The 20337-nt window shown below is 36.0% G+C and overlaps 1 protein-coding gene and 2 long non-coding RNA genes across 5 annotated transcripts; 2 read left to right on the top strand and 1 right to left on the bottom strand.

The window, feature by feature from the left end:
- Nucleotides 1–3359: 3359 nt before the first annotated feature.
- Nucleotides 3360–15160, bottom strand: LOC132111021 (uncharacterized). 3 transcript variants are annotated; one of them, XR_009424708.1, is made up of 5 exons: nt 15069–15160; nt 14773–14946; nt 6756–6840; nt 5933–6094; nt 5524–5769 (listed from the first exon to the last, which is right to left on the bottom strand). It is a non-coding gene; the product is annotated as an uncharacterized LOC132111021 (long non-coding RNA). The 3 variants fall into 3 exon arrangements; XR_009424706.1 differs by lacking the exon at nt 6756–6840 and having other exon boundaries at nt 5527–5769; XR_009424707.1 differs by lacking the exons at nt 6756–6840; nt 14773–14946; nt 15069–15160 and adding an exon at nt 3360–4245 and having other exon boundaries at nt 5684–5769; nt 5933–6597.
- On the top strand, nt 6735–15173 carry LOC132111022 (uncharacterized). The gene is made up of 6 exons (XR_009424709.1): nt 6735–7213; nt 11036–11057; nt 11210–11269; nt 11580–11639; nt 14726–14959; nt 15083–15173. It is a non-coding gene; the product is annotated as an uncharacterized LOC132111022 (long non-coding RNA).
- A 557-nt stretch (nt 15174–15730) lies between these two features.
- Nucleotides 15731–20070, top strand: LOC132111047 (leucine-rich glioma-inactivated protein 1-like). Its single transcript, XM_059518219.1, has 7 exons — nt 15731–15903; nt 16030–16101; nt 19261–19332; nt 19444–19515; nt 19737–19808; nt 19908–19955; nt 20067–20070. Exons 1-7 carry the CDS (start codon nt 15731–15733, stop codon nt 20068–20070), a joined length of 513 nt encoding a protein of 170 aa, XP_059374202.1.
- The last annotated feature ends 267 nt before the right edge of the window (nt 20071–20337 follow it).

The following is a 20337-nucleotide window of genomic DNA, read 5'->3' as shown; positions in this document are numbered from 1 at the left end:
GGCTGCAGGCCGGATGGCTCCCCGGCCTGAGTCAGGCGGTGGGGGTATGTGGCAGGGGGGGCGTGGTTTAGCGAAGTCTGCAGCGGGAGAGAGAATCAGGAGACGAGCGGTAAGTGAGTGGTTTGGGCGAAAATTATCATCACCTTTTTCTTGTTCTAGTAATTGGCGTGGAGAGAGTATAAAACGCCAGGAGAGACGGAAGCAAGCGAGAGAGAGACGGACTGCTGACGCCAACCGGAAACCGAAAGCGGAAAGAATAAACCGAAAGTGTGGTGCCGACATGTCAGAATAAAAGTCACCAGTTGGTGTTTGTGAACTTTAATTTTATATTTGTTAAATAAATACGTCAGCAGTCCAGCCGACCCCTTTGTCCTCTTCCTTTCCTCCAAACGAACTTGCTACAACATCTTTTTTTTTTTTTTTTTTGAAATTCATCCTTTTGATGGGAATTGAAACATGTGAAGTGCTAAAGTCTACTGAGGCCTCAAGGTAAAAAAAAGTATTTTGTTCTTGGCAGGAGTTTGGCTCTCAAAATTGCAACTAAAATGCAATGGTTAAATATATTAGGCTACTGCATATACATGATTATTTAGGTTAATTGTGTTTCTGACAGTTTAAAAAAAAGAAGGATAAATTACTGTATATCTCATTGTCCCAATGCCAATGATGTATTTTGTGATAAAATTTGATGAGACACATCAAATGAAATCTGGCACATAGTGGACATGCAGTGCAACAATCATTTTTCCATTTATTTGAAAGTCATGTTAGTCCGAGTTGTCAAATTGTTTTTTTTTTTCCTTGAGAAAAGTTTATAGTTAAAGGAGTTTATTAAGCTAAAAAACAATAAGGATTTGCCTCTATTTTTTATTGCGGCAGGCAATACGTGTTAAACATTCTTGATGTTGTCAAAGTTCAGATTCACTTTTGGGACTATAAAGCTATAATGGGATTTAACATTATCAGATGGTGAAAGAGATTCACAAACAAGTTTTATATTTTTGAATTATTATTTATATTAGTCTATTTGTATTTTATATGTGGATTTATGTTGGTGTCTTCAATTGTATTTGTTCACTTTGTATTCGTATGTAAGTTTTGCTTACATATTTGTAATAATTTTATCAGTCATGATAATCACAGATATAGTAATGTACCTTGAAGGTCAAAATTACTTTTTGACTTAATTATATTTCAAAACCAAAGGTGAATAAAGTTAATTAAAGTGACTTGAGTAGTTTTTTTTTTTTATCAACACAAATGGATAACATTAGCAAAGCTTATTTCTGTTTAATATATTGAACTTAATCAGATAATGTTAGTTCAAGCTATAGTCATTAAATTCCAGACAATAATTTACATTTATTCAAAATAATTGTGTAATGTACCATTTAATTAACACCGTTATGAACGATTTACTTAAAACATTGTTACAATTAATAGTATATTACCTTTTCCATTTAAGCAACTAAGTTTTATTCACTATTCTAATTCTATTCTTAAAAAAAAATCTAACTACCTTTTTTAATCTTTTTGTATTATATTTTCTTTTCATTTAATATGCAATTGTATGTGTGTGTGTGTGTGTGTGTGTGTGTGTCAAGACTTCTAACACTAGCTTGCTCTATTCTTTTTTTATTCTATATGTTTTCTTTTTATTTATTATATTATTTAAAATCCCATGCTAGGTGTACTGTGTTAACCTAACTGAGACTTGTTATAGCACTTATATATCATTGCTCTTTTTGTTGTTTTTGATTGCTTCCACTGTCCTCATCTGTAAGTCGCTTTGGATAAAAGCGTCTGCTAAATTAATAAATGTAAATGTAATATTGTGAATTATTATTAGCCTACAAGTTAAAATAATGGATTTCTATTCTAATACACTTTAAAATAGTATTTATTTCTGTGATTCAAAGCTAAATTTTTATCAGCCATGTCTCCAGTCTTCAGTGTTACATGATCCTTCAGAAAACATTCTAATATGATGATCTATTATCATTTTTGGAACCGGTGATACTTTTTTCCAGGATTTTTTAATGAATAAAATGATTGAAAATAAATTCATTCTTTCTAACAATGTCTTTACAATCACCTTTTATCAGTTTAACACAGTCTTGCTGAATAAAAGTATTTACTTCTTTCAAAAAAGAAAAGATAGAGAAATAATAATAATTAATTATAAGAAATGACTAATAATTGTGTGTGCATGGCTATGTTTAAATCAGCCATAATTGTGCAATGTGATATATATATATAGCACCCACGGAAAAGCAGAAAAATCTGTAGAAGTGGAACACTCATCCTTTTAAACTGTATCAAATGTCATTCGGTCAGCACTGTTCTCCGTGTCCCTGTTCGAGTGTTGAGTGTGGACGGTTTCTCAGAGACACCCAAGTACACCCGGCTGCAGCCTGCAGATCGGGGCGGGGCTGCACCTGGGGCGGGGTTGCACGTGCAGCCCCGCACCACATCTACTCTGATTGGTTCAATCGTCTTTCATTGACTTACATGATAGGAAATGTGTGCGTAGTTAGTGTAGGACGGAGAACGCTGTTTAAAAAGCTAAAAACGCTGTACAGTATTACAAAGCCTTTCCTATAATGCAGTTTTTTATTGTTAACTTGACTCACTATGTCTGATTTATTGAATCAAGAGATGTTAGCTGCTGCAAGTTTACTCTTCCCCAGATAGCACAGGTACGTCGCGGAGACGTCTGTGAAAGATCGTAGCATCTGGTGAACATCGCATTCGATCGAATGTTTTTAGCTGTTAATGAGCCGTCTTCTTTACGTCTATACGACGTCTATACGATGAATCTTCAACATTTGAAATTACGTGCTGCCACGCAGCGCCGATCGGAGCAAGCAGATAAATGAGGAAAACTAAAAGTTTTAAAGCACTACCATGTCACACAGACGCAACCGTTGTTGCAAAGAGCTATGCCAGAAATATAACGAGGAATCATTTTCCTGTTTCTTATTTAAAGTGACTCGTTTCAAGCTAACTGTAATTTACTTGCGATATCATTGGTTAATATTACTTATCTGTCATCTTGTAGAAAGCACAAATTAAACCTTGTAACCTATCACACTTGACTGCTGTTTAGAATTTCTAGACAGCAGTCAAGTGTATTTTTAACATTACAAGCTTGATAATTTGAGTAACACTTTAATTTATACCATGTCTGTATGAAGGTCAAAGGTTTGTGTGGTTCTTTGATTCCATGCAATACATTGAAATCCAAAGCCATTTTCATATTCTTATTTTCTTCCTAATAATGATGCTCACAATTTCCAATGAGAAAGTTAAAGGTGACAAAGGCAAAGAAAACCCTTGATGTTTAACTGAATGAGGAAGCCTTCGGATGAAAACCCTATACAAATGTTAATTTGATTCATATTGCCTCAGAATTAATGATACTGACAAAAGTATCATACTTGATTATGACAGGTAATACAACACTTTATTTTCTAGTGAAAAAAAAATAAACTGAGCCTGTAATAAACTTTAAAACAATCTTTAAATAATAAAACATTAAGGACACACTTTAATGTATTAACTGCTGAAAGCATCGAGGTGGGGGGGGGGTTGACTTTATTCACAACATAACGGAGTACATAATAACAGTCTCAAAAAAATAATAGAAAGATCTCTATTAGAATAATCCATAACATTTGCAATGGACAATGTGTAGACCGTGAACTGGTTATGGACTGCACTTCATGAAACTGTTGCAAGATGGATGTGGGAATGATGGAGGGCTATAGGTAGATCTGTGCTTAGGATGTTGTCCTAGGGTGTCTGGTGGAGAAAAGAAGAGGAAAAAAAATGTTAGAGCATTTTATAAGGAAATAATGTTACTGAAAACTTACTGTGTAAACAATAATACAATACTGGGCAGTGAACATCATGTACAATGCGCACAATACTGTCAGCAACCTCTTTACTAGATACTACACAGCTGTGCCACTGAAATCAGATTCATGAACATGATTGCCACAATATTTATTTGAATAATGTTTTTGGGTGAACCATCCCTTTAAGGTCCATGTTTGATAGAGATAATTGCTCATTTAGCAGTATTGCTGTGAAAGCTGACAGTAATGAATAAAACTGAACAAAGTTCTGACTACCATACATTAAACAGCACAGAGCAACAAACCCAAAGCTGAACTGTGTATGTGTGCCCAAACTGTGGGCCCCTACATCCTTTCCGATTTTGTCCTCCAAACAATGTGAAAACTGAAGTCAAAGAAAACAAATATAGTGAATGTATTTATGTAAGTTGTGCTACACATTAGCCAAAAAAAGGTTAAAATACAAACATGACATTGTAAAACAAAAAACTCTTTGCTTGCCATTTTAAAGCATAAAACATATTAAAAATCCTAAAAACAAAACACCCATTAAATGTTCACTGTTATGGGGAACATCTATTCACGTTAATATACACGTATATTTTGAATATAGTAAATTAACATAGCAATTGTTTTACGAGTAGTAACTGTAGTAATTACATGTATACCCCATTTAATGCTCTCATAAATATAACATAGAATATTAAACCTACATTTAAAATAAATATTTTAGTACAATGTAAATTTTAGTCAGAATCATTGCACTCCTATTCTCTTCAATTTTTTCCAAAATGAGACAAGGACTCTACCATCAAATGTAAGTTGTGCTCTGGAGAAACATGACTCAGGTCCACACACATCTGTCAAAGCATCTGTCAGAGCAAACTGCAAACAATATTTCTTTACTGAAGCAACTGTGATAGCAAGACTTTTAGTTGTATGGATGTCGCCATCTTTGATAATACTTTACTATACTACTTTGCTTTAATTAGAGCAGCGGTTCTCAATTCCAGTCCTCGTGCCCACCAGCTCCACATATTTTTGTAAGTCTCTCTTTTTGATTCAGATAATCAGCTCGTTAGAAGAGAGCTCCGTGCATAACCTGTGTTCCCATTGACATGGTCCCTACAAAGTGTTCATTGCTCCCTACATCCTGAGCAGGGGATATCTGTTGAAGTTTAACTCACTTCAGAACATTCATTCATGGATTTGCGCTGCACAACATCTTCACAAACAGACAAGTGTGACTTCATATACCTCTGTAAATAAATACAATTTAAATACTGCTTGACTTTAGTTACTTGTTCATATAGTTACTTGTTCACACAGACAGCAATCGAAACACTATTGTAAGCAGTTGAGACTCACATCTGTAAGTAGATGCGGTTGTTACTCCCAAACAGTGAAGGTGTGAACATAGCCTACCTATGAGTAGTAAAAGTTTGTCCTTTTGTTTTCTTTACTTTTAAAAAAAAAAATAATAATAATTAGGTTAAACTGGCTTCTGCTTTTCAACTCCGGACAAACTTTATTTTATAATTTATGTTTTATTTTCTTCATGGTGTATCACATATCCTACATTCCAAACATATTTGTTCTTCAATTTGCATTCTCTGAAGACTGGAAATGTTGTGGAATAACGTGCCTTTTTAATATATAAAGAAAATAAAATGTGACATTTTATCAAATGAATCTAAAAAATTATTTAAGATTACTGGTTGCAGCCTAAAAATTAACCATTCAAATATAGACAACAGTGTGCTAAACAACTGTTTACATATAGGAAGAGGTTTGGTGGTGAACAGTGGGAGAAAGATCCTCACCCAAAGTTTGGCCTGTAATATCCACAGCTGGTGCATCCTGAGGTTCTGGTGAGCTGGCGGCAGAATGAAGGAGATCCGCTCAAAATCTGCTTTACAACATTAAATCTTGGTTATGTGAGGTAATTCTTCTTGAGTGGTCTAATGGTACTCAATGGAAGTTTGTCGACACCCCCTAGTTGTTTTGGTATACAAAAATACAGTCAACGTTGTTGAAACAACAACAACAAACAACAACAACAAAATATATACCTGAAAGAGGAGTTTGTGGGAGAAGAGACAACTAGATCTGTATAGATTAGATCATGGTGGTCTCCATAAATAGACCGGTTGCAGAAGAGTGGATGATGGAAGGACTACAGCCAAACATCAGGACAGAAGTCTGCATGAGTCGGGTAAGCAGAATAGATTGCACTGTAAATAAACATCATTAAAACAAATGGTAAAGTCACTAAATTAAATCCCTATAAATCAAAGCAATTTTTAACTAACTATATGACATTATCACACACACAGGTTTTTTAAAGAGCTATATCTTGAGTCTTTTTGTTTATATTTATGCGTGTTATGATGAATCTGGCAATCAAAGATGCAGGATGCTAGTTTTTATTTTTAAATTACAATGTCTTCATTAAGAAATGTTCAAGAAAATGTCCCTTTCATAGCAAAAGGCAATAAATATCATTATTATTATGATTATTCTCTATATTGCACAAGGCTGAGCGAAAAACTTTCTGCATAATGTGCACATGCATGTCTTTAGGTCACAAGGTTTGGAATTTTATGGATTTATAGTATTGCATACATTTACATTTCTAACAATTATAGAGCATAAAATAATATTTGATTTTTTTAATTTTGCTATGCGTTTAACGTGACGTGTATCGGAGTTGATTTGGGATCAAATGTTATGTTTGTTGCTAACTGAACGTGCACCGCGGTTGGTTGCAAAACGCGTTGCTTCAACATATGATCGGGTAAAACTGTTTAAAATTAGTAAACTATTAAAAATCTTTCAACAATCCCACCAAACATACTATCATAAAACTATACATTTCCACCTTTCGTACTTTACCTCTCAACCATCACTCCACCACAACTTGCCCTGACGACTTCTTCATCCCTTGGCTCATTGGCGACTCGCGCGCGTACATCGCCACCTATGGGGTTGCCCAATTATATTTAACAAAGAGGAACTCTCAGACTGGGAGGAAAAGAAAGAATTAAAACAAAACAAAAAATTATATGTCTTATATTTTCGGTAACACCATTGCTTTGAATATAATAGGAAAACACTATTATCATTATTATTATTTTTAATGCAAAGTTAACGCAGTGTGTCATTATATCATTGTACATAAAAAAAAAATAAAAATAAAATAAAATAAATATTTTTCTTAAAACTTAAATTCTTACTCGCGTGCCAAGCCCGCGAAACCGGGCAGTGGGCTTATATAAGCCGGGGTCTGTGCCCACCGCGCGCACAGCCTGACTCCACTTTGAGTGACATCCCCAGCAGTGCGTTTTCCTGAGGTAAATTACTTTTTACTTAACCTATTTAGTTAAATGACTTTTTAAAAGTATGGACCGACAACAAAAGTAAAGGACATTTAAAACTATGAAGAAAGAAAGTAATACATTTTAATTATAATAACAATCTGTCTGAGGGAACAGTTCGTTTTTCTGAGGGTTATACTCAAGGGCGTAACTTTGGGTCTACCATTGGGTGGGTTAAACTCGCGGCATATTTATTTATTTATTAATTTATTGTATTATTTTCTTGTGTAAAAGGTAACATGCTAATTTGCATAATTTAATTATGCAATCCCCCCCAAAACGGGTGACTGTATTGGAGCAAACAGCAGTTACAATTCAGTGACATTGGTTCTACACAGTCCCTGGCACCCTCTGGCTTTACCTCATAGGACACTGGCAAACGAACATCTAGCCAGCCAACTCCAGTCAACAAAACAAATCATCAGCTAACTCAGTGTTTCTCAAACTTTTCTGCCATTCCCCACTTCAGAGGTAGGAAAGGGTTTCGAGCCCCACCTGTCCCCAATCACCCCAACACAATGTTAATAAACTAGGCTTTAAGTTTAACTGTTAAAATGTATTTTATTAACATCACATTTTAAAAACTTAACATCAAATAACAGCATTAAAAAATTTCAAATAAAGAAAATGAAAGTGCAATTATATTATCACTTTGCATGAAATAAGACTCAAAATTAGATTAAAAAATAATAATAATTGTGTTTGCATTTAGCCTCTGATAACATCAATACAAGTGTGGACTAACATTAACCTAGTTGTGCTTTGATTCATTTTGACACTTTGCAAAATCCATGCAAAAAGAACAACAAAAAAACAAACAAGCAAACAAAAATAAAAATAATCTCAAATTGAACCAGAGGTGGTAAATTCCTAATAATGTACGTATTTTTTTAGGTATTTTAATAAGATAGATACCTAAAATACGTTGCGCATACAGCTCAAGCAATGCGATCGTTATAAAGGTGTTTGAACAACAAAACACATCCACTTGCACATATTTGACAATCGGAATATCAGATATATCCTGCTATAGCTAACACATTTGTGAAATTTTGAATAAAAAAGGAAATAAAAGCAGATCATCAGTCATTCAGCACTATTGTGGCTACGGTGTGACAAGCAATGAATGGCGCGTCTCCATGGGAACCATAAAGCGATACTACGATCAATAACGGTAGCCTTGAAATACTTTTAAACTTACGTGTGAAGAGGTTAAGTAACGTCAAGGCTTACATTTAAATGTGTCTTTGTTTTGAGTGTATGGTCAATAAATAACGGAATTTAAAAGATGGGCACAAAACCTGTTTGTCATGTTTCTATTCCCCACACTTTGAGAAACGCTGAGCTAATTTAACAGCTAACTTAAGGGTACCTCCGTTTGGTCAGGATTTTTCGTTTTTCTTTTTTTTTTCTTTTTTCTTTTTTTTTGGCTGGTGTCGACAAACAATAAAAAATCGTTGTCTGGCTGCCTTTCAGTGTCCTTTTCATCTTTCCGTCAGCTTTCTCCAACCATTCATCCCATCGACTGCGCAAAATAGTGAACAAACTTGGTACAGAAAGCGGGTTGGGTAATACCAGAGACTTTGGTAATACCAAATCGGTGCGGTGGGCGGGGGGTACATTACAGATTATTTAAAATATGATACTATCTTTCTTGCTGGCAAATGAAATTAATAAAGAAAATGAACAAAAGTATTCATTCTGAATATTTCATATCTATTTTAATCTGAATGATGTGATGATATTGGGGGGGTTATATTAGCTGAATCTGATTTTTGGGGGGGTCATGACCCCCGTAACACCCGTGCAAATTACGCGCATGGTTATACTACTAAAATAAATAGCAGGGGTTTTCACTCATGAAACCAGTTAAATTGTAATAAAAATTGGACTTAATAGAAATTTTTCTTTTCCGTTAAATGTATCACATTTCACAAAGACGATTTTCCGTCGTTTAATATATGGTTACAGTCGTTAAACACCGTAATATAACCGTTAAACACCGAAATGCCGTTACATCCGTGTGACGTCATTGCTGATAGAGCCAATCCGCTCCGTTTGAGAGACGCTCTTTCATTTTAGAGTTATGTCATGTTAACGTTACTTTAAGAGACCAATCATACAATTATTCTTAATAATATCTTCATTATTCACAATTGTATAGAAAGTAGTGCGTTGTCAGGTTTAACTGCGAGCGCGTAAACCCTCTCTCTAACACGCTGGCGCGTGCACTTAGAGCGAGGGCGAAAGCGAGAGAGAGAAAGAGAGAGAACTCATAAGCCTTGACACATTTATAGAAATCGGTGATTCTCAAGAATGAAAATGCATTTTTACCGTGGCTTATTTGTTAGTGGGCTGCAAGGGCGTAGATTTGGTTTGAACATTGGGGGGGTTGAACGTTGTATGCTGCCCGTTATTTAAAAAAAAAAAAACATTTATGTGTATTGTTATTGGATAATTTATTTCTTCCTATCTATCTATCTATCTATCTATCTATCTATCTATCTATCTATCTATCTATCTATCTATCTATCTATCTATCTGGCAACATGCTTTAACTGATTACAAATTCAACATATACAAATATGAAAGAGACAACATTTAGACATTTATTTTAAGATTTTTACATTCCACCTTAATGCATTTAAAAAAATTTAAAGGGAAACACATCTTTAAAACATTAAAGGCATTAATGTATACCCTAACTTTACAAAGCTGCTGTTTTTCTATACTGTTTCCTATTTTATTGTATTGATTGAATGGCATCTTCTTTACCTGATCACCTGCTCCTCCTCTCCCTCTGCTGACTTTTCTACCCTGCTGCTATATTTACCTCGAATCTGATATAAAAACATGTTAAGAGATTATACACCTCATAACGTTATGAAATTTGTGTATAATCATCATTCATAAAATTCTAACATAGTAGAGATTATCAAAAGAAAGAAATTAAGTATTGAAACCGCCAGTAGGCGGCAGTGTTTCACTGTTTTAATGAGTTAGCCACTTAAATCGTTAATTCATCCAATTCGTTCAAAAGTCAGATTAATTTAGTAAGAAAACAAACACCGATGTGAATACTTTTGTCGTTGATAATTACAGACACTATTGAAAAATATACTAGCAAAACAGCTGCTTTGGTAACTTGTTATACTGATAGTTATAGCTAAATACATTGCAATGGATTAGCTAGCTAAAATATATGTGGTGTGTACTAACTATTACACTATATTCTCATACCTCATTCTCAGTACATGCTTTAATTTTTTTTGCATCCCTCTCTGACCAGCAGTTAAATATAGTCCTCTGTGCAGCGCTTTCTTCATTTTTGGCGCTAACATTAACCGTGTGCTCTCCCATTCAAACACCACTCGCTTGTTTGGTGAAAGTGCGACTCATTGGTTGGGCGTTACCAATCGGTTCAATGGAGGGGGAGTATTTTTTGTCTGATTTATTATTACATACTCATATTTGATTAGGAACAAAATTATTTTTACAAAATAAATGAATTCTATTTTTTCATATTAGATTTTTCATTTGATCTACTGTGATTTTCAAGTTGAAATATTGGGGGGGTTGTAACTGATGGATTTGAATATTGGGGGGGTTACCTCCCCCCCATCCCCCCCATAAACTACGCCCCTGGTGGGCTGTAAGGTCTCATCAGAAACATCGCTCTGCATTCTTCTTCTTATCATGCTTTATCAAATAATATTATACATATCCATCAGAGACTTTATAAACTTTAGGATTTAATAGAGTAACCTCCAGTGGTATTATCTTCTCTCTCTTTTTCAGTGTCGATTGCCGTCTTATTGTTGTAAGTGGAGTCAATGTCATTTCTTATTTGCCAGATTTATCACAACATGTTTAATCAATAATCACTGATGAAAGTGAAAACATTTTAATGTGTACAGACATATCTCACTCGTATGCGTTCTTCTTTTTCTCTCTTTTTTTGTTTGTCTACAGCAGCTACATACACCACAACGGCTCTTTTAAGAGCCACATCTTGAGAACGTCTTTGACTTTGTAAGTTAATATTTTAAATGACCACCCATTATTTGGGTTTAGATCAATTACAACAACATCATGCAGCATGTTAGTAATGTCTTAATGAAGACATTAAAGGAATACATAAATAAAGGAATAAAAAATATATATATTAAATGCATGTGTGAATGAAATGGAAACAAAACTAGCATCCTGCATCTGATTTGCCAGATTCATCATAACATCCTAATTAATCAATAATCACTGATGAAAGTGAAAACATTTTAATGTGTACAGACATCTCATTTAAATGCATTCTTCATTTTCTCTTTTTTTTGTTTGTCTACAGCAGCTACATACACCACAACGGCTCTTTTAAGAGCCACATCTTGAGAACGTCTTTGACTTTGTAAGTATATATTTTAAATGACCACCCAGTATTTGGGTTTAGATCAATTACAACAACATCATGCAGCAAGTTAGTAAAGAGATTCTTACATACATAAATACTAGCATCCTGCATCTCTGATTTGCCAGTTTCATCATAACAATTGATTTTTGATATCAGGAATTCACATTTTTAAAGGGATAGTTCACCCAAAAATTTTAAATCTGTCATTAATTACTCACCCTCCACGTCATTTCTATTTTCGAAACACAATTTAATATTTTTCGATGAAATCTGACAGCTCTCTGACCCTCCCGTAGACAACAACTCAACTGTAATGCAGGTCCAGAAACGCAGTAAAGACATGGGTAAAACAGTCCATGTGGCATCAGTGGCTCAACTTCAGTTTTGCAAAGAAAACAAAAATAACAATGTATTCAACAATTCTTACATACGCACGCTGACACGAATGCTAATTATGCATGTTCATGTGCTGATTACATCAATTACGCTCTTGGGTACTGTCCAAAATGGCAAAAGATGTAACTCGGGAAGAATAGCAGTTGAAATAAATTGTTATTTTTGTTATCTAAGTACACTATAAGTATGTGTTAGTACACGTACTGTAAAAAAAGTGCAACCGTAATACCTATTGGTCTTTATAGTTCTTTTGCACTTTAATCTGTGTAAAACCTTAACTTTATATAGTTTTCTGTATTGCTTTATTGTATTTTTATTTAAATATTCAGTTTTTTTTACGAAAAAAAGTTTTTAAACCTGTTATACTGCATTATAACCATTTTTTAATACTAAATTTCAATATTGTGATAATACCGTATACCGTGATAAAGCATTAGTAATTAATCGCAACATGAAAATCTGATACCAGTATATCCCTACTCATGTCATTAAATTTTGGGCAGATCAACCCAAAGTTCCAACCCTCATCCAACAATTATCATCTGGTTGGAATTAGAGAAAAATTTTCAACTAGTTGAATTTAATGGATAAACTATCTAAAATAAGTGACCACACATATTTATTAAGCTTTTGCATGCTATTTCTAGGCAAACATTTAGATCCAATACTTTAAACACAACGACAAAACTTACATTACCTGTTATATTGCTTCCCCAATCACTGAAAGTTTTCTACAGTCAACCACACTCACTCAACGATATCCACAGTTCACACTTGATCAAAACCAAGGTATGTGTATTTATTGTGACAGAATTATTAGACATTACGCATTGTCACGCATATTAAACATTGGTTCTGAATTCCAATCTTGGGGACCTATAACACTACACATTCTGGATGTCCGTCTCATCTAGCATGCTCTGTTGGGTTAAGGGGATTCTATTATATGATGAGTTAAACCACATGTAAAAGACATCCAAAATGTGCAATGCAAGGGTCTTCCAAAACTTGAGTTGAGAACCACTGCATTTGGCTTATCAGGTTAGTGCACTGCATTTTCTGTGTGTGTAAATATCACAGTACCATGGATTGCAAAAAACCATCTTACTGGACATTGCGAAGAAAAGCCAAGGCTAAGGTGGGCAAACAACTCCAGTCAATGGAAGCATCACTACCATCATCATGGAACATGGAACAGTATGGTGGCATGAACAGTGACACAAGCAGCATCGCTGATGACAACAATGACTTTATGGACCAAGCTCACTGGATGAGTATCTTGAGGACTTCATCTGTGAAATAAAAGACTTAAGTCATGGTTTTGAATTTGAAGGACTCAAGTAAACTTTACAGCTTACCTCAATGATTTGCGACGCACCTGCACGTGCATTTCTGAAAAAAGTGAAGGGCCATGCAGGCTACCATGGATGCGAAAAGTGCATTCAGGATGGTGTGCACCTGGAGAACAGGATGACATTCCCTAGAAATGACATGCCTCTTAGAAATAATGACAACTTCAGAAATAAGACTGATCCAGATCACCACCATGGCATCTCACCACTAGAAGAAACATCCTTGGATATGGTCTCTGGATTCCCCCTTGATTACATGCACCTTGTGTGCCTTGGTGTCATGAGGCAGCTTCTCCACTTGTGGCTTCGACTGGGTCCTCTAACTTGCAGGCTGTCAGGATTTCAAGCCACTGTGCTGACAGAAAGGTTGGTTGGTGCCAAAAAAATGTGCCTATGGAATTTGCGCGCAAACCAAGGGCAGCGAGGGAAATAGATCGATGGAAGGCGACCGAGTTTAGACAGTTTTTATTGTACACAGGCCCTGTTATGCTGAAAGACCTACTCAGCACGGAGGTGTACAAAAACTTCCTGCTGTTTTTTGTGGGAATCTTCATCTTGTGCAATAACAGCCTAATTGGTGATCACATCGACTATGCCAATGATATTCTGCGACTTTTTGTCACACACTTTGGACAGCTATACGGCCCCAAATTCCTGTCCTACAACGTCCACTGTCTTGTACATCTTGCAGAAGATGCAAAACACCATGGTGTCCTCGACAACTTCAGTGCTTTCCAGTATGAGGATCACCTTAACAAGCTGAAGAGACTCCTGCGGAAACCTACATGTCCACTGAGTCAAATTGTGAGAAGGTTCTCAGAAATGCAAAGCTGCAGCAAAAAAAAGGAGAAAAACAACCCACCACTGCTCAGAAAACAACACATGGCTGGCCCTCTACCTGAATGTTTTCATGGATCTTCACAGTACAAATAAATAAAAACCTGCTCTTACACTCTTAAACTAGACCAGGCCAACAGTTTTGTTTACATTGATGGGAAAGTTGCAAAGCTGCAAAATATAATTTCAGCAAGGGATGACATTTACGTGGCCTACACTACCTTCAACAATCATGAACCTTTTTTTGATTATCCCCTTCCATCCTCAGAACTTGGTATTCATCTAGCTGATGGCATCTCAGGACCAACACATTTCTGCAAGTTTGAGAACATTGAGGCGAAAGCTTTCTTAGTTCCTTATGACGGTAATTTTGTTTCAGTCCCTCTTTTACACACACACTAATTTTTTTTGGACTTGCTACTTTTATTTTGGGTAACTGAATCATGCATATGAACAACTGAAATGTAATAATAATCGTTACACTTTATGGGGCTTTAGGTTGTTCCAGCTAAAATAAACAAAACAACAACAAAAAGAACATGTACCTGATAGTGGAGTTCGTCGGAGAAGGGAGTACCGGTCCTGTAGCAAAGTCCTGGTACTCAGATGGCCACTCATGGTGGCCTCCATACAAAGACTTGGACCGGTTACTAAAGAGCGTCAGGTTGATGGAGGCACCACAGCCAGATAAGGGTTGGACCAAGCATCAGGCCAGAATTCTACATGAGTCGGGTAAGCAAGTTAAAATACACTTTAAATAAATCATTATTAAAACAGATGACAAAATCACTAATACATGGCATTCCACAGCTTAATGTTTTCATGAATTAAGTTCACATACTTTGATAATTTCAGCATCATTTGACAACATTTCCAGAAAATGGAAAAGGGCATGCTACACTTCTGACATCTCAGAATCTGAAAATTCTATAAAAATAATTCACAAGTAAGTTGTAAAAATACATATTTCACTTTAAAAAGATACTTTGAAAAGTAATTTTCGCCCCGATCTGCAGGCTGCAGCCGGGTGCTTCTCGAGACATGCGGGTTCTCTCCTGCAGATGGCGCTGTGAGACTCACGATGCAGAACCTTCACTGCTCACATTCAAATCTCTTTTGCAAGTACAAACAATTGGAAAAACTTAAAACATTTTAAAACTATCAATTCAATGTGTATCCCCTGACATGCAAATGGGAATCCGCGTCGCAAATCTCTATTGAATAATTAAATCAAATCCGATTTGAGACAATAAGTGGCTCGGCTAAGCCCCGCCCATTCTCCACTTGTGATGTTGGCTGTGCTTCTGTCCGCTGATTGGGCTTCTATGGATTCTACCTTTTTGTGCAGATAACACAAATCTGGATAAACACAATAACAATACATTGTTATTTGGTTAATTTCTTTACGTTATGAGATCGTGTCTCACAGCAGTGTGATCCTCGGGACTTTGTCGATGAGCAGGGACATTCAGGGCAGTGTTTGTCAGTAAATGCTGCGCTGAGATGAAGATGATGAAGGCTGCGCTCTTCTGCCTCTTCTGCTCGCTGATGCTCGCTCGTGGCAGCCGGAGGAGACACGCGCGCTGCCCCGCGTCATGCACGTGCAGTAAAGATAACGCCCTGTGTGCCGATACCGGATCAATACCGAGGAGCTTCCCGCCAGATGTCATCTCTCTGTGAGCGCAGCAGTCCTCGTGACTATAGCACTAGCAGTCGTTATCAGTTGTTACAATTATGGTTCGGTTTCAGTTTGTGTGCAGAACTTGGTTTATTCATTTATTGATTTATGTATTTATTTGCAGATCATTCGTCAAGTCGGGCTTTAATGAAATCCCCAAAGAGAGTTTCATTCACACGCCAGCCCTCCATCTTCTGTAAGACTAATCAGCATCACTTCAACACACACACACACACACACACACAGAGAGAGAGTGCGAGAGAGAGCATGTTTTTTATGTAGATATAAACCCATGCTTTGTCTGATCAATACAGTTTGTATGTACAGGTTCTTCGCAATCAATTAGAATGTTGAGGAAAAGTTCATTTCAGTAATTCAACTCAAACTATGAAACTTGTGTTTTTAAATAAATTCAATGCACACAGACTGAAGTAGTTTAAGTCTTTGGTTCTTTTAATTGTGATAATTTTGGCTCACATTTAACAAAAACCCACCAATTCACGACAATTAGAATACTTCATAAGACCAAAAAAAAAAAAAAAACATTTAGTGAATTGTTGGCCTTCTGGAAAGTATGTTCATTTACTGTACATGTACTCAATACTTGTTAGGGGGCTCCTTTTGCTTTAATTACTGGCTTCAGTTCAGTGTGGCATGGTGGTGATCAGTTTGTGGCACTGCTGAGGTGGTCTGGAAGCAGAGGTTTCTTTGACAGTGGCCTTCAGCTCATCTGCATTGTTTGGTCTCTTGTTTCTCATCTTCCTCTTGACAATAGCCCACAGATTCTCTCTGGGGTTCAGGTCTGGTGAGTTTGCTGACCAGTCAAGCACACCAACACCATGGTCATTTAACCAACTTTTGGTGCTTTTGGCAGTGTGAGCAGGTGCCAAATCCTGCTGGAAAATGAAATCAGCATCTTCAGAAAGCTGGTCAGAAGAAAGAAGGGAGCATGAAGTGCTCCAAAATGTATTGGTAAATGGGTGCAGTGACTTTTGTTTTTTAAATAAACAATGGGCCAACACCAGCAGATGACATTGCACCCCAAATCATCACAGACTGTGGAAACTTAACACTGGACTTCAAGCAGCTTGGGCTATGAGCTTCTCCACCCTTCCTCCAGACTCTAGGACCTTGGTTTCCAAATGAAATACAAAACTTGCTCTCATCTGAAAAGAGGCTTTGGACCACTGGGGAACAGTCCAGGTCTTATTCTCCTTAGCCCAGGTGAGACGCCTCTGATGTTGTCTGTGGTACAGCAGTGGCTTAACAAGAGGAATACAACAACTGAAGCCAAATTCCTTGACATGTCTGTGTGTGGTGGCTCTTGATGTCTTGACCCCAGCCTCAGTCCATTCCTTGTGAAGTTCACTCAAATTCTTTAATCCAGTTTGCTTGACAATCCTCATAAGGCTGCGGTTCTCTCGGTTGGTCGTACATCTTTTTCTTCCACACTTTTTCGTTCCACTCAACTTTGTTAACATGCTGGTATACAGCACTCTGTGAACAGCCAGCTTATTGGCAATTCATTTTTGTGACTTAAACTCCTTGTGAAGGGTGTCAATATATATATATATATATATATATATATATATATATATATATATATATATATATATATATATATATATATATAATGTTCATAATGCCTTTTGATACACATTAACTGCTTTGTCATAAATGTAGTGAGACTTCCTTACACCTTTGATGAGTATAATGTCTTATAAATGTATTCATTCTGTTATAACAGTATACATTAAACATACAATACAATCACCAAACAATAGGCAAGCTTAACTGTGCATGGTTAAAATAATTTATTAAAATGAAGTGAAGTGTGCATTGCATAAATATCTTCATAGAGCATCAGATATACTGCCTTTAACTGTTTTAAAGGATTAGTTCACTTCCAGAATGAAAACTCTGTCATCATTTACTCACTCTCCGCTTGTTTCAAACCTGAACACTGTCCTGAACACAAAAGAAGATATTGTGAAAAATGTTGGTGTCCGAACAGTTGATGAGCACCAATGACTTCTATAGTGGGGCGGGGGTACTATGGAAGTCAGTGGTGCCTCGACGTTCTTCAGAATATAAATTTTTTTGTGTTCAGCAGAAGAAAGAAACTCATACAGGTTTGGAAGAAGGTGAGTAAATGATGACAGAGTTTTCATTCTGGAAGTGTATTAATCCTTTGACAAAATTTATTGTTAACACATTGTGAAATATACACAAATACACAGGACTGACTCAATGACGGCTGAGTAGAACTGTTTCAGCAGTTCCTGAGGAAGTTTAACCTGGGGAGCTGCTGAAACAGTTCTACTCAGCCGTCATTGAGTCAGTCCTGTGTACTTCAATTACTGTCTGGTTTGGTTCAGCTGCAAAATCAGATATCAGAAGACTACAGAGAACTGTTCGGACTGCTGAAAGGATTATTGGTGCTCCCCTGCCCACCCTCCAAGAACTGTACACATCCAGAGTGAGGAAAAGGACTCAGAAAATCACTCTGGATCCCTCACATCCAAGTCACCCCATCTTTGAACTTTTGCCATCTGGCCGGCGCCTCAGAGCCGCAAATACAAGAACAGCAAGGCACAAGAATAGTTTCTTCCCCCAGGCAATCTACCTCATGAACAGTTAAATGTTTCCCACTTAAACTTATGCTTATGCGAAAATGTGCAATATCCTTATATTTATTTGTTACCCCTCCATCCTAGAACATTCCTGCATCTCACTCAATCCTATTCCATTATCATTTATAGCACAATTGTTTATACACTTAATTATTTGCCAATTTGTAAATCTCCAGTAAATTTTTTTTTTTTTTTTTTTTTTTTTTTTTTTTTTTTTTTTTGTCTGTGTGTTGTTGTCTCTGTTTACTGGAAGCTTATGTCACTAAAACAAATTCCTTGTATGCGCAAGCATACTTGGCAATAAAGCTCTTTCTGATCTTCTGATTCTGATTCTGAAATATTATCCCTTGTAAATGACCATATGCTATAAAACATGAAAGTAAAGCTGTTATCTTAAAAACTTTCAACCTGATTTAGGTGTATTATCATTATTATTATTATTATTATTATTTTATTCCAAAAAAACTAATTAAATATTCAGACACATTTTTTGTCACATTCAAGCATTTTCAGTCATTCTGCAGTTATTGTAGTCTAAAATCATAATAAATATGAAATTTACACAAAAAAAAAAATTTTTCAAGGCAGTTTATATCCAATTTTAAACCGTTTTACAATATACTATGATATTAGCTACCTACTAAGACATCCCAAACAAGACAAACAGCCCACTGTGTGAGCTCTCCCACTCACCCGAACTCACTCTATATCATCTCTTCTAGACTTTTCACAGCAAACAACTTTGATTCTATAAATGAAGATGCGTTTCTTGGTCTTCCTCATCTGGAGTATCTGTAAGTGTCTCACTGCAAGAGAAAACAGTTAATCTGATGATTCTCATGTGTAACGACTGGAATGGTTTGTATTGTGCATTGAGCTGACTTTGCTGTTTGTTTTTCTCCCAGGTTCATTGAAAATAACCAAATCAAGTCCATATCGCCATTTGCCTTCAGAGGACTCAAGTCATTGATACATTTGTGAGTATTTCTGTATAATACCGTTGGCATGTTGTTGATCCACGTTATCTGTTGTTTACAAGTGGAACACTGCATCATAAAAGGAACATTTTCTTAGTAGATTATTCATGGCATTTCTGTAATAAAAGCAGTCAGCAATCTAGGTTGTATTCTTCATTAGACCTTTCTATACTATAAAAATTGAGGAAAACATTTAATATTTTTTACGTATGTTATTGCAGAAGTCTGGCATACAATAATTTGGAGACACTACCGAGAGATCTTTTCAGAGGGATGGAAGCTTTGACTAAAGTGTATGTACGCATTTAGCAATGCAACATCATTTTAATAACTGTTAGTGATTTAAGAGCTTGATTGTCTACAGTAAACTGAAACTCTTTGTGTTTGTCCAGGGATCTGAGAGGCAATCTTTTCAGCTGTGATTGTAAGCTTTTTCTCTGGTGTTTATTGACAACAGGGAGTTCCTTCTTGGCTCTAGTTTTAAGGGGCAAACACGTATATATGAACACCTGGTCCTTGACTTGAGTAGCTGAGTTGCTTCTCTGGGACAGTTGAGGACACTGATAAAAGATGGCTCTCACGAATGGCTCTCACGAAGAACACATCCAGGTCATATTTAATTCTGAAATCCAAAAAAGAAAGACTTTGATTTTTTTAAGTAAATGAAGCTTGTTTTATGACTCAATTCTCTAGACCAGTGGTCGATTGCGATTGAATAGATAATATACATTTTTATCACTGTCCCAAGAGATCCCAAAAACAACAGTAAAATATGTACAAAAATGCATTACATTTCTACATTCTTTGTACTGTATTTTTCTG

This window comes from Carassius carassius, chromosome 30 (assembly GCF_963082965.1).
Source record: "Carassius carassius chromosome 30, fCarCar2.1, whole genome shotgun sequence".
NCBI lineage: Eukaryota > Metazoa > Chordata > Actinopteri > Cypriniformes > Cyprinidae > Carassius > Carassius carassius.
Note: the sequence above shows the minus strand (reverse complement) of the source record. Positions and strands in the feature narration are given on the sequence as shown.